This window comes from Hyaena hyaena, unplaced genomic scaffold, assembly GCF_003009895.1.
Source record: "Hyaena hyaena isolate Hyena2069 unplaced genomic scaffold, ASM300989v1 scaffold_395, whole genome shotgun sequence".
Lineage (NCBI taxonomy): Eukaryota > Metazoa > Chordata > Mammalia > Carnivora > Hyaenidae > Hyaena > Hyaena hyaena.
The window spans coordinates 138,689-152,186 of NW_024081029.1; the positions used below are offsets into that span (position 1 = coordinate 138,689).

Genomic DNA, 13,498 nt, shown 5'->3' on the forward strand with positions numbered 1-13,498 from the left:
TATTGTATCTCCTGGTTTAAAAGGGTGAGCATCTGTGGTCAGATTTACAGGTAATCGCTCCCTAACCCCATGGTGAAAGGTGGCTAGGGTAGAGCCAAGGCCTGCATCTGTTGCCTTAGATTGGGTTAAATTGCCTATGTCATTTAGATCCCCTCTTATGTCCTGGATAATGGGGGGAGGGTGCCCATTAAGGATTTTATAAGGGGAGAACCCTATCTGTTTCTTCAGCCTCCCACCTATAGCTGCAGTCTGCCTCCTGAAGGTCCCTTATCTCTCCGTGCCTAATGTTAACCTTTCCCTATTTATTTCTCCCCTGGAATAGGGTCTATAACTGCTGTTAGGGAAAAGGAATGATGGCCATTCTGGCTTTTTCAAGCTGATAAGGGATGGTGTAGGGGGTACAGCCGTTGGAGTCTACCCAAGGGTCGGTTGAGTGGCCCACAGTATGGTTCTACAGGAAGGCTGGCAGGCATGAGGTGGCATAAACATTAGCAGACACAAAGAGATTATAACACAAAGCAAAGATTATACTGACCAACAAGATAGCACCTAAGATAATGTCCCCAGTTCCCAAATCTGTCAAACAATTTAGGAGAGACCCTGACTTTGTAAACAACATATGTCAGGGAATCTCTCATAACCCAGGTGATGGGGGAGCAGGAGCAGTAAGTAATCAATGGTGGCTCTATTTCCAACAGTTTGGCCCCAACTTAATTAAAAATATTTTTTTTAAAGGATCTATGCTTGTGAGGTGTTATTTAGAGTTTTGGTGAGTATAAGCGGGTAGTTTGCTTTATTTTGAGGTGTAAACCATTTCCAAGAGCCAGGAGTTCTACTAGGGAAAGAATCAAGGCAGCCATTTACCGTTATGAATTTGCAAATTTTTAGGTAAGCCAAACCTGAGTATTATTTTATAAAGCAGACTTTTATTACTTTTTGTGCCAATTTTGTCCTGCAGAGGAAGGCCCTTACCCAATTAGTAAAAGTATCAACCCATACCAACAAATGCTGGAATTCCTTTGACGTTGGTATATGAGTGACACCTAATTGTCAGTCTTTCCTGGATAGCCTCCAGTTCCTTAATTGCCTGAGAGAGCAAGTTTGTGGTGGAGAGGATCATTTGGAAGACATATTTCACAGGCTGATACTATTTGCTGAACTGTCCTTGACAAAGCTTCTCCAGTAAACATCCTTTGGGCCATTTGATAAGTTTTGCCCCTCCCTCATTAAAGGCCTGATGCTGCGTTTCACTGATCTTTGATCTCTATGAGGTTGGTAATAGTAATTGCCCGGTTCTGTTTGTAACCATTCCAAGGGCTAGAGACAGTGTCTATGATTCAGACCCCAGTTTATTTGCTTAGGAGAGTAGGTGGGATTGAGTCTCCTTTAATAATTGATATAGCAGGCAGCCAATATTCCTGAACCCTGGTATCTATAGCCTACAATATCCAGTAATTACCAAAAACTCACACAATTGTTTATTTGTTCTAGAGCTAGTAATACTATAGTCTCTATTTTAATTATAATGTCCCTTCTTAGCAAGGGAGTAAGGTTCTCTGGTATTATCAGGAAAGAAGAAGAAAAAATTAGTTTTCCCCATATATGTCCCAGAAGCTGAGAGAAAATTTTAGATATGTTTTCTGGGTATGCCTCTAATCATCGTGCTGTGTTTGGATAGTTGCCCTGGCGTGGAAAGGAGGACAGAGAAGGTGGGCTTTGGTGTCAAGAAGGAAATCAACCAGTTTTTCTTCTATATTTAGAGTTATTCAAGGCTCCGCGTTTCTGTTAGACAGTTGGTTTAGGAAAGCCACCTTGAGGGGTCCCAGGCCCTGTCAATCCCTTCTAGGGACATTGGTTATCTGAGCTCTCACAGATAGAGGTCCCTGAGGACATTCAGATCACCAGTGATTGTCTCCACATAAGGGGCATGGCTTATGGCGTTTTCATTTTGATTGTCCCCTGAGGATGTTCTCATTTGTAGTGTTCTGAATGGACATATAAATGGCACTTGGTGCCAGGACCTTGGGAAGTCCGTTCTGACATGGTACCTAAGGCTACAACTAAGGCCTCCAATTTTTTTAAAGCCTCCTTTTCTGTTTTTTGTTTTTGTTTTTTTTTTATTCTCCTCTTGATCTTGATTGTAATATACCCAGTTGGCAGCTCCTAAGAACCCCTCCAGGGTCCCTTCCAGACCAATAGCCAGTTTTTGCAGTTTTTTCCAAAAATCTGGGGCTGATCCAGTGACAGATTTGTCTTTCAGAAACATCTCAGTCTCCGGAGTGTTATGGGAGATAGCTATATATTTAATGAGAGCCTCCCTTAACCTTTCCAGGAAGGCCACCGGGATTTACCTTGTGTCTGTAAGATAGTGGCTAATTTAGAGTAATTTAAATGTTTAACCTTAGACCTCCTGACCAAAAATAAAAAAAAAAAATTAAGATTTTTCTTCACAAACCTTTTACAACTTTCCCCTGCTTTTAGTTCTGACCTGAGCCTTTTTTTCCCTCAAACAACCCATCTCATTTAGGACAAAATTACTTTTTTTTTACTTTAACAAAAAATGTATTTCTATTCCTTATATATTTTAATACATCTACTGTTTTACATACAGAGTTGCCTTCCTTATTTTGATCAGTCTTAACTACATTTAGCAGAATTTTAACTCTTAGAAAACTTAGTCTCCAGTGAAAACTAAGTAGTAACCAATTGTGAACTGTTACATCAGAATTTCTTAGATGGCAAACTTATGAATCAGTTAAGCACAAAGCATGTTTTCCAACAGATCCAAATATCCTTAGTTTTCCTGCAACAAGTCAAAAGTACAAACCTACATCTAGTAATGAGCACTTTAGCCTCTTATCTCATTAGATATCCGATGAACTTAATGCCAATTTGTCATGCAAGCAAAAATGTAACGTTTTAGGTTACCAAAGACTGTTAAATCTATCTTAACAATTACCCATGAAAACTATGGGACAGACAAGGTTAACCATTACTTTAAGTCATCTTTTTGCTAACAAATTGGAACCGAGAGAAGATGAGCTTATTAGACCTTTAGTAAATCTAGGTAGGATAATTTATTTTTTATTTAATGTTGATAAACATTATCTATATCAAACCAACAAACTTAAATTAGCTTAAACCCTGAATACATTTTACCTGCGTCCATTTAAGACAGTTTGTTCCCCATGGTTAATTTTTACTGAAAGCACTGGTGGGAAAATCTGAAAAGGGTGGTCTTTGCTCCACAATGTCTCTGGGTGGGAGGAGGAGCAGCCAGGAATGCAGGCTGCACCCCAGATGGTGCAGAAACAGGAAGGTGGGGGCGAGGAGGGAAGGCAGGAGAGGCGAGGTGCTGGCAGAAGGCAGAGAAAGAGAATTCCCAGTTAAAAATCTTGTCAGCTTAGACAGAGGAGCAAACTCCAGTTTTTTATTTTGTTTTGTTTTGTTCTCCACTAGTGGCATTAGGCAGTCCATGTCAGTCTGGAGAAGACAGGGAGCTTCCCTGAAACAAAGGGGGTTTCTGCAGCTCCTGGGGAATACTCCTTACAGTGCTTGATCTGAGGTAGACTAACCAGAGACAGTTGGTTCTGGGTATCCTAGTCATTGACCCAGGAAATGAATGAGAGAGGAGCCCCCACACCCCGTCATAGGGCGACTCCAATCCACTGCCCTACCTTCAGCGCCTTAGAGTTGTGACTTCTTTCTCATCCCTTGTGGAACTGCGAGGGCAACTCTGGGAGGTGATCAGGCCCCCCTTCTGCCTTTTAGATTTTTTTTATAGTTTATTTATTTTTGAGACAGAGACAGAGAATGAGAGGGGGAGGGGCAGAGAGAGAGGGAGACACAGAATCTGAAACAGGCTCCAGGCTCTGAGCTGTCAGCACAGAGCCCGATGCAGGGCTTGAACCCACTAACAATGAGATCTGACCTGAGCCAAAGTCAGCCACTTAACTGACTGAGCCATCCAGGCACCCCCCACCTCCTTTTTTTAAATTTGTGTTTTATAGCCCCTTCTGCCTTTTAGGAGCAAGGCTGCCAAAACGAGCCCGGACTCTTACCAAGTCCAATGGGTAAGTTCCTGGGCCTCACGCGTGCCCTTGTGCTCACACGGTATCTTCACCTGGTGCTCCAGGATAGGTTGATCTCGTGTGAATCAAATGGTCCACAGGCGCCAGGAGAGGCTGCCTCTCCCGATGCTCTGCGGTTCGCATCCCCAGTGGCAAAGAAGGTGGAAACGCACTGTCTCTGAATCCCAGACATGAGCCCCCCCACCCCCAAATGTAGCAGGATTCTCACACAGAGAGTCGTGACACTGAGGCTTTTCTTTCACTGAGGAAGCAAATGTATTCGTGCCAGAACAGCTCAGTTGGGCTCGTACCCAAAGAACTGAGCCCCCACAGTCCACGTGGTATCGTTTTAAAATATATTTTACCTCTTCTTTGTTTCCCATATATGGTAACATGCAGCCGATTAAGTGGTCTCACAGTACAAGGTCGTGAGAGATGTAGTCACATACTTGTATAGTCAGGTCGCCTTGAGGTTTTTGGGTTTTGTTTGTTTGTTAGTTTGTTTGCTTTCCTACCACAGCACAAGGATGCACCTTTGAATTAGTTCCATAAATGAGAGTACTTTAGGCCTTCTTTTTAGTCCTTTTTTGTGGACAATTCTTCTTCCTTCTTGTCACTGAATCATGAATATGAGACTATCTCTCCCATCCTTCTAAAGACAATTACAGTGCTAAGAAAAATTGGAGTTTCATACTATCCATGAAAATTTTGTTGCCTGATCTGGGTAAGGCTTAAGCAAATATTCATGGGAAAAAAGAGACCTAAGTTCCAAAACACAATATAACACATTCCATTTCCTGTCAGCGGACGGTTCAAATTGTGCCACTCAGATCTGATGGAAAGAAGTACTGTTTTTGCTATGCCTCAAGTTGGAAATGTTTATTTTCCATAATTTTTGAAATATAAAGCTCATGATTTGCCTCATATAATGAATAAGTTAGCTTGGCTCCTAACAGGGGATTGATATATTAATAACTTCAAGACAAGTTTTCAACAGCTCGTAAAGGGAAAAAAAATCAAAGACAAAAAGTGACCACAGAGTATTCAATTACTTTACATGTGGCCAGCTAGCCACCTAGCTTTCACTGTCAAAAGAATTCAGCTTCAAAAAACACTTTCACAAATGAACCATTTGTACATGGTAACTTCCAAAGATCATCCTAATGGTTTCCTGCTGGTGAATATATTTTTTTAAATAACAAAAACAAAAGATCATTTATATTTTTAGTAATTGCCCTATCTTTTCTAAACTCGTGCCTCAACCAGGAAACGCAAAGTAGTTTTGGTTCCAAATAGTCTGAGTTTGGAAAATTGCTCAGAGAGCAATGTAAGTAGCAGGAAGAAAGAAAAAAAAGTTTTTGCCCAAACAGGCTTGTTTTCCATTCCTACAAAGGTCTGTATTGTATATTTGTTTGTTTTCTGATAAGAGCTCTTTGTTCTCATGCCGTGTTTATAATTTTGGCATTAGAATCTCCAAAAACCCAGGTGTTTCTCCCAGGCTTTGTTACATACTCCTATGAAGTAATTTTAACAGTTATAAAATAAAAAGAGGATTAGTAGTCAATGTCCTTATTAAAACCTTCTTTTTCTCAATTCCTTTAAGAAATGAAGCAGAAAGGGGCACCAGGGTGGCTCAGTCAGTTAAGCAACTAACTCTTGATTTGGGCTTAGGTCATGATCTCACAGTTTGTGGGTTCAAGCCCTGTGTCAACTCTGCGCTGACGTCAGTGAAAGGCCTGCTTGGGATTCTCTCTCTGTCCCTCCCCCACAAAAAATAAATAGATAAACTTAAAAAAAAAGAAATAAAGTAGAAATATAAAGGAAAGTTGACTTTAGAGAATTTAGCAATTGGAACATTGATTCATTGTGGGCTCAAGTAAATTAGCTGGATAAAAGGCAACAGAAATTCATTCTCTGATATGTCTTTGTATATCTAACACTGGGTGAATTGGACTCTATCACAAAGAGATCTGGAAAAATAAAAATTAGTGATTCTTATTGAGTCATCTTAAATTCTTTTTTCTGAGATCATACACTGAGGTCAGCAGCTGTTTAACATTATAGCAAAATATTTCTAAATGTGTTTATAAAGTGTTTAAAATAATAAAATATTTTACCAAATATATTTAAAATAGGGGGCCCCTGGGTGGCTCTGTCAGTTAAGCATCCAACTTCGGCTCAGGTCATGATCTCATGGTTCACAAGTTCCAGCCCCTTGATGACAGCTCAGAGCCTGGAACTTTCTTCGGATTCTGTGTCTCCCCCTTTCCCTGCCTCCCCACCCCACTCACACTCTGTCACTCTTTCTCTCTCTCAAAAATAAATAAAAACATTAAAACAATTCATTTTAAAAAGGAAAATAAGACTATGGCATTAATTTTCCCTCAGGTTAGCCCTCACTCAGCGGCAGATCTTTCAGAATCGAAAGTGATTTTATCTGATTTCAGACAAACCTGTCCCAGCAGCTGCTACTCTGTTCCCTTCACTAGCGATGAGATTGGTGGGCTTACACATATGGATTGATAACCAGTGAGTACAAATAAATAAAAAGATCTTACCAGATTTGGGGTAGGTTGCAATCAGAAGGTCATCTGGTCGGGTCTCAAATGACTCCACCTGCCACCACTCCTCAGCAGTACCCCAGAAGATGGGGACACCCTGATGATCCACTAACTCCCTCCTGAAGATGTCCACCTTCTTGTCCATTTTTCAGAAACTAGATTCTAAACAAGAGGAAGCATGTTCAGAAGGCTTTGTTTCAATAGCAGTAATCAAAATAAGCTGATGTTTTATTAGATAATTCAGTATTTCTTTACTATTAATCTAGCAGCATTAGATCACATTACTGTGCCTTATGAATCAGTAAAAGAAGAAGAAGTATTATAAACCCTTAGAAGGTCTTGAACAATTTATTTCATATATCATCAACACTGTTCACTGGAGTATTGAGGCAAAGATTTCTTTATTTTTTTTTTAATGTTTTATTTATTTCTAGGAGAGAGACAGCGTGAGCAGGGGAGGGTCAGAGAGAGAAGGAGTCACAGACCGAAACAGGCTCCAGGCTCTGAGCCGGCAGTCAGCACAGAGCCCGACACGGGGCTCGAACCCACGAACCGCGAGATCATGACCTGAGCGAAAGTCAGACGCTTAACCCACTAAGCCACCCAGGCGCCCCGAGGCAGAGATTTCTGGGATCGGTAATACAAGTGCTGGACTTCGGAGTAAGGGGACAGTAACCACAGCGCTGCCAATTCATCGCAGGAGGGATTTAAACAAGCCCCATAACTGCACTGAGTCTTCTTCTTCTTTAATTTATGTATTTTGAGAGAGAAAGAGGGAGAGAGAGGCCGAGTGGGGGAAGGACAGAGAGAGAGAGAGAGAGAGAGAGAGAGAGAGAGAGAGGAGGGAATCCTAATCCCAAGTAGTCAGCACAGAGCCTGATGCACAGCTCCCTCTCACCAACAGTGAGACTCTGACCTGAACTGGAAACAAGAGTCCGATGCTTAACTGAGCCACCCGAGCGCTCCAGGGCCTTCTTAACTGTAAACTGAAGAGTGGCCTTATGTAGTACTGCCCTCCTTTAAATTACTAGGTAAGACTGGCAAATGATTCCATCTAAGTTATATTTAACAGACCACAAGAATGAAAGTATGTATAAGAGGGAGGGCGGGGAAGAAGGAAATGACAATAAAAAGCTGTGTGAAAGACGCAAGCCTGGAATAGGTGTAGCATCGGAGAGACATTGCTCCGAGGTACTTTCTAACACCAGTGATGTCATGTATAGTTTTATGTTCTCAGCACTCTCTAATACAGGTAGTCTTATCTTTCTTCAGCTATCACATATAAGCGGAAGAGCTTGAAGTCCATCCTAAGCCCTACTTTGAAACTTGTTCTTTTCCCAATTTACCATGAGCCAAAGTGGTTATTTTTCTTTGTTTAAAGTTCTAGAAAAACAGAGACTATCTGTTGTGTTTATCAGGCTTCCTGAGCCCTCTGGCAGCTGCTGAACTTCTCTTCAAGAATTAAAATCAGGTGTCTCTGGAGCCAACGGGTATAATTTAACCTGTTCCTTTTCTCATGTGCAATTTCTTGTCTTTTTTTCCTTTTCAAGTCCTCCCAGCTCCACCCCTACACTGCCTCATGCAAATACTTTTGATTTTAAAAGATTATAAACTTGAAGGATACAAAATCCATATACAAACCCTTTTGTGTTTCTATACGCTAACAAACTATCAAAAGCAAATTAAGAAGACAATCCACTTATAAGTGCATCAAAAATAATACAATATCTAGGAATATATTTAACCAAAGAGTTTAAAGAACTAAAGAACTGTACACTGAAAACTGTAAGACTTAATGAAATAAATTTAAGAAGACAAATACATGGAAAGATATTCTGTGCTCATGGACTGCAAAAGTTAACACTGTTAAAGTGAACATACTACCCAGAGTAATCCCAGCTATGTTCTCCACTATATCAAAATATATCAAGGGGCACCTAGGTGGCTCAGTTGGTTGAGAGTCCGACTTCGGCTCAAGTCATGATCTCATAGTTCGTGGGTTCGAGCCCCGCATCAGGCTCTGTGCTGACAGCCAGGTCAGAGCCTGGAGCCTGTTTTGGATTCTGTGTCTCCCTCTCTCTCTCTGACCCTCCCATGCTCCTGCTGTCTCTGTCTCTGTCTCTGTCTCTGTCTCTGTCTCTCTCTCTCTCTCTCATAAATAAATAAAAACATTGAAAAAAATTTAAGAAAAAGAAAACAAAGTGTATCACAGAAAAACGGACAAAGTGTACAAGTTCCCACTTGGCTAGTTACCAGGTTTTATTATTTTGTTACTTGTTTTATTTTGATTTTCACTAACTTTGTGCATACTAACATAGAGGACAGTGTTGTGAAAGCAAAATTAACTAATCAATTCAAAAATATTGATTGGCTATTATTGTTTAATATCTGGCACACGCTGGACTGGAGAATCTAAGGACTATAAAAACCTGTAGCTATCTTCGTGGTGCTTAGAAGTGAGTGGGAAAGTATGATACACCAAAGAAAGAAACAGTTGCCAGTAAATTGAAATTTTCATCATGACAAAGCAGAGATATATTCCATAAACAGAGGGAAACTGACAGAATCAAGCTGCTTAGAAATGTTTCCCCTGACAAATGAGCAAGGGCCAATTTGGAGAAGAGAACTTTCCAATCAGGAAAGAACAGGTGCAAAGGCCCTAAAATGGGAGAGAGAAGGCCTGTGAGGCTAGAGTGCCAATGAGGTGGAGTGTGTAAACACTTTGCCTAATTATGTTGTAAGAAACTAAAGACTTCAGGATTTTTTCTGTGTAATTAAGCGTGTCTGGGATATACTGGGTTTCTGGCTGTTCTCCACCAGAATAGGAGAATCCACTGACCCACCGTTATGCACAGTGTCAACAATAGCTCTGTCCTACTGTGAAAGGGTGGTAATATATTAGTGGTTCTGGGATTTCCTGAGCATCACAGGGGAAGAGTATATATTTAAAGATTAATATTATTATTATTTTAAATGTTTATTTTTGAGAGAAAGAGAGTAAGAACTGGGGAGGGGAAAAGAGAGAGGGGACAGAGGATCCAAAGCAGGCTCTGTGCTAAGGGTAACTACATATTATTATTATCTTTATTATTATTTTGCTTTTACCAACAGTCTTAGGATTTATAAATACCCTAAAGTTCTAATACAATACAATAGATACTATTAAGTTGATTCTTGTGTTTGCTATACCTCAAAAGTAAATTTATGACAGCATTGGGTAATGATTTGATGGTATTGGTATTACCATATTTTCTGTCAATATTTGCTAATTTTAATGCCTGTGAAAAAAAAGCATTAGAAATGTAAAGTTTTAAAAGTTCCTAATTAGTCATTGTCCCACCCTGCCCCACCACCATTGCTAAATAACAAGTTCTGATTTTTTAAAAACTAGTATTTGCTGGGAAGTACTGGGTACCAAGTGCTATTTGTAGGCAAGGGCCAGGGCAGAGAAAATGCTATGTATTCACAATACCTTTACCACTTTCCAAGCACAGAGAGTATTTTTCAGTCTCCCTTGCAGTAAGATTTGGAGCATGTGACTAAGTTTTGGCCACTGGGCTGTGGGTGATGTAAATCCTTTTTTTGACCCTCCAGTCCTTTCTTCCAGGGTCATGGAGCCCTTCTAATCTGTGTGTTCAGATGCTTAGATCTGCCAAGATTGAAGTGATCTTCCTCCCCTGCTTCAGACTATGACAGTGAAAAAGAATTCTTCATTATGTTAAGCCATTGATATTTTGGTGAGGTTTGTTTGTTTGTTTTTGTTTTTGTTTTCTATAGTATAGTCTGTATTGTACTATTCAGCATATTGTGGATACTACAGGAAAATTCTCAGTGAAATGCCTACTCTTATGGAGTCAATGTGAGTTAGATAAAACGAGAATAGACATGCTATATGGAGATAAGTACCATGAAGAAAAATAGAACATGGTAAAGTGATAAGGAATGATGAATTAAGTAGTAACAGAAGAATGATAACTAGAATTCATACATAAAATACAGATATGTGAGTGTTCACACCTTAAATGTGATAAGCCTCAAATGTGGTGTTAGGATTCTTATCTACTCTGTAAACACCCTCTATATGTAACCTACATATATGAGTGTCAATATTACCAGCCTGACAAAGATTTACATATTCTGAACATTTCTATGAATGTCTTGACTGTTCCACAAATTCAAAACATTTAAATCCAGGGCCATTTCTTTCCTCCCAAATATGTTTCACCTACTGTGTTATCTAGGCCTTACCTTAACTATAAATCTTTTTAGAAAACTCTCTAGTAACAACATAAGAAAGCTCCTCTCTACTTGCTAAATGGGATGCTGCCCAACTCATAAATAATTCAATAAATTTGATCTTAAAATTTACTAAATTGAACTTTGATTCTTAACCAATCTGGTGGTAGTATTGGGATCCAAAGTGAACTTCTTATTTTTTTTAGCTTTTAGGTATAGTTTTTTATTTTTTTTCCATGTTTATTTATTTATTTCGAGAGAAAAGAGGGAGAGGGAAAGAGAGAATCCAAAGCAGGCTCCACACTGTTAGTGCAGAGCCTGATGTGGAGCTCAAACCCATGAACCATGAGATCATGACATAAGCAGAAATCAAGAGTCAGATAGATGCTTAACTGACTGAGCCACCCAGGCTCCCCATGGGATCCAACATGAACTTCTGATGGCACTCAGGAGCAACAAGAAACACAGGTACGGTGCCCCAGGAACCCGTTGAGTCCACTGTTTTTCTGGCCCTTTCTGAGAGCTCTTGGTAAGTCTTGGTTTCGGCTCTGTTCTTCTTGCATTCAAGCTACTGATCTCATTGGCTTTCTGACAGGAGGCTCTAAAGGAGCAGAACACCCATCCTTAGCCCTTGGTTCAGTCCACAAGTCCATGTTGGAATAATGCTTTCCCCAGTTCCAGTCCAAAGTCCTTATTTACTAGAATTTGCTGGTTTAAGCCTTTCCAAATTTCTTGTCCAAGGTCTCCCTGAATGGCACCTGCTGGGTGAGTTCACATTGGGGTTTGCTGGTGTCATGGGGTTGTCTGTTGGCCAGTCCACAGTGACATCTTTTGGTTACTGCAGGTGTGTTAAAGTGTACATTTTTTTGTTTTGTTTTATGTAAATAAAGGTTACTGCTAGCAGGGAATCTCGGAGGTGCAAATGCTGCAAAAATTAGTGGGCATAGGTTGAGCACTTCAGAGCTGTTAGAGCACCTACCACCTAACTCAAAGACTCTGTGTGAGAATAAATTTGTCACAGAATGAGTTAGATTGACACTAGGTCACCCACTTACCTCAAGAAAATTCCCATGCAATGAGGCACACTGTAAAACACCTCACTAAATCCCAACCCCTTGGCAAGTTCTTCTTAAGTATTAGTTTGGCCCCAAGAAACCCAAAACTCTCGCTAAAAGAAATGGGATCTTCTATCTAGAGAGTTGAATGTGCTTCCTTTCAGTTCACCTGCTTACTTTATGTCTAAGAACTATATTCTCAGAATGTTCCAGATGTCTAGCAAAATGGAAAAAATGTTACGAAGGACAACGTGGAAATACAGTGGCCATATGAGGATCATTCTAATCAGATATGATGATTTAAGAAGCACACTTGAAAGTAAGGGTTCCCAAATTAAACAGAACAGAATACCTCTTTTAATTGGCAAAATTAAAAGCCTCCAAAAGGCTTCAAAAGTTCAAAAATAGTTTTGTTAAAGGATTACAAAAGCCTAACAAAAAATTGGAAAAATTGGAAAATTGGAAAACTTTCCCTGTTCCTAGGGCTTCTGAGTCCCAGTCCTGGGTTTCTAGTCCTCCCTCATCCTGCGGGGACCTTCCATGACCCTCCAGGTACTTCACCTGAGGTTGAGTGTTGCTACTTTCAATGCCCTCGGCTGGTCGCTGAGCACCCTGCACTCTGCTTGATGAAGGTAGGAGACAATTTGACTTGGAGGCTTGGCTGGACTCACCAGCCCGGACGTTCCCACCAGCCCCTGGTGCCTGGTTGTGGCTATAGCCACAGATTAAAAACCTTGTTTCCCAGAAAAAAAAAAAAAACAAAATGAAACAGAACAAAAAGCTTCCCTCTTTTATCTCTAAAGGCTTGTAAAGTATTGGCCTTAAGAAATTAAAGTACTTCTTGGAAAAACTTCAGTTCTTTCTCTGATTTTTGAAGTTATACATCTTATCATGCATTTAAAATGTAAACAGCCCAAAATCATCTGAGACTAAAAGAGCAAAAAAGAGAGAGAGAGAGAAAGAGGCATTTTTAAAATCCAGACTGCTAAAGGGCTTTTGTGACTGAACTCTACCACAATCTCCATAAGATTAATTCTAGGGACAAATACAAATCTTAAAACGTTTTTCCACAAAGACCCACATGTCCATCAACTGATGCATAGATTAAGAAGATGTGGTATATGGGGCGCCTGGGTGGCTTAGTCGGTTATGCATCCGACTTTCGCTTGGGTCATGATCTCGCGGTTCATGGGTTCGAGCCCCGCGTCGGGCTCTGTGCTGACTGCCAGCTCAGAGTCTGGAGCCTGTTTCAGAGTCTGTGATTCCCTCTCTCTGACCCTCCCCTGCTCACGCTGTCTTTCTCTCTCCTAGAAATAAATAAAAACATTTAAAAAATTTAAAAAAAAAAGATGTGGTATATGCATACAATGAAATACTACTTGACAATGAAAAAGAATGAAATCTTGTGATTTGAAACAACAAGGATGGAACTAGAGTGTATTATGCTAAACGATATGTCAGAAAAAGACAGGTAGCATGTGATTTCAGTGATATGTGGAATGTAAGAAACAAAATAGGTGAACATAGAAGAAGGGAAGGAAAAATAAAATAAAAACAGAGAGGGGGCAAACCATAA

The 13,498-nt window shown here is 40.2% G+C and overlaps 1 protein-coding gene across 1 annotated transcript in view; it reads right to left on the reverse strand.

Moving 5' to 3' along the window:
* LOC120244963 (sulfotransferase 1 family member D1-like) overlaps nt 1–13,498 on the reverse strand; it is a 38,085-nt gene that overhangs the window by 15,286 nt on the left and 9,301 nt on the right. The window contains 1 exon segment of the mRNA XM_039251783.1: nt 6,629–6,793. Within this exon segment, the coding sequence (XP_039107714.1) occupies nt 6,629–6,776 (148 nt within the window). The 5' untranslated portion in view covers nt 6,777–6,793.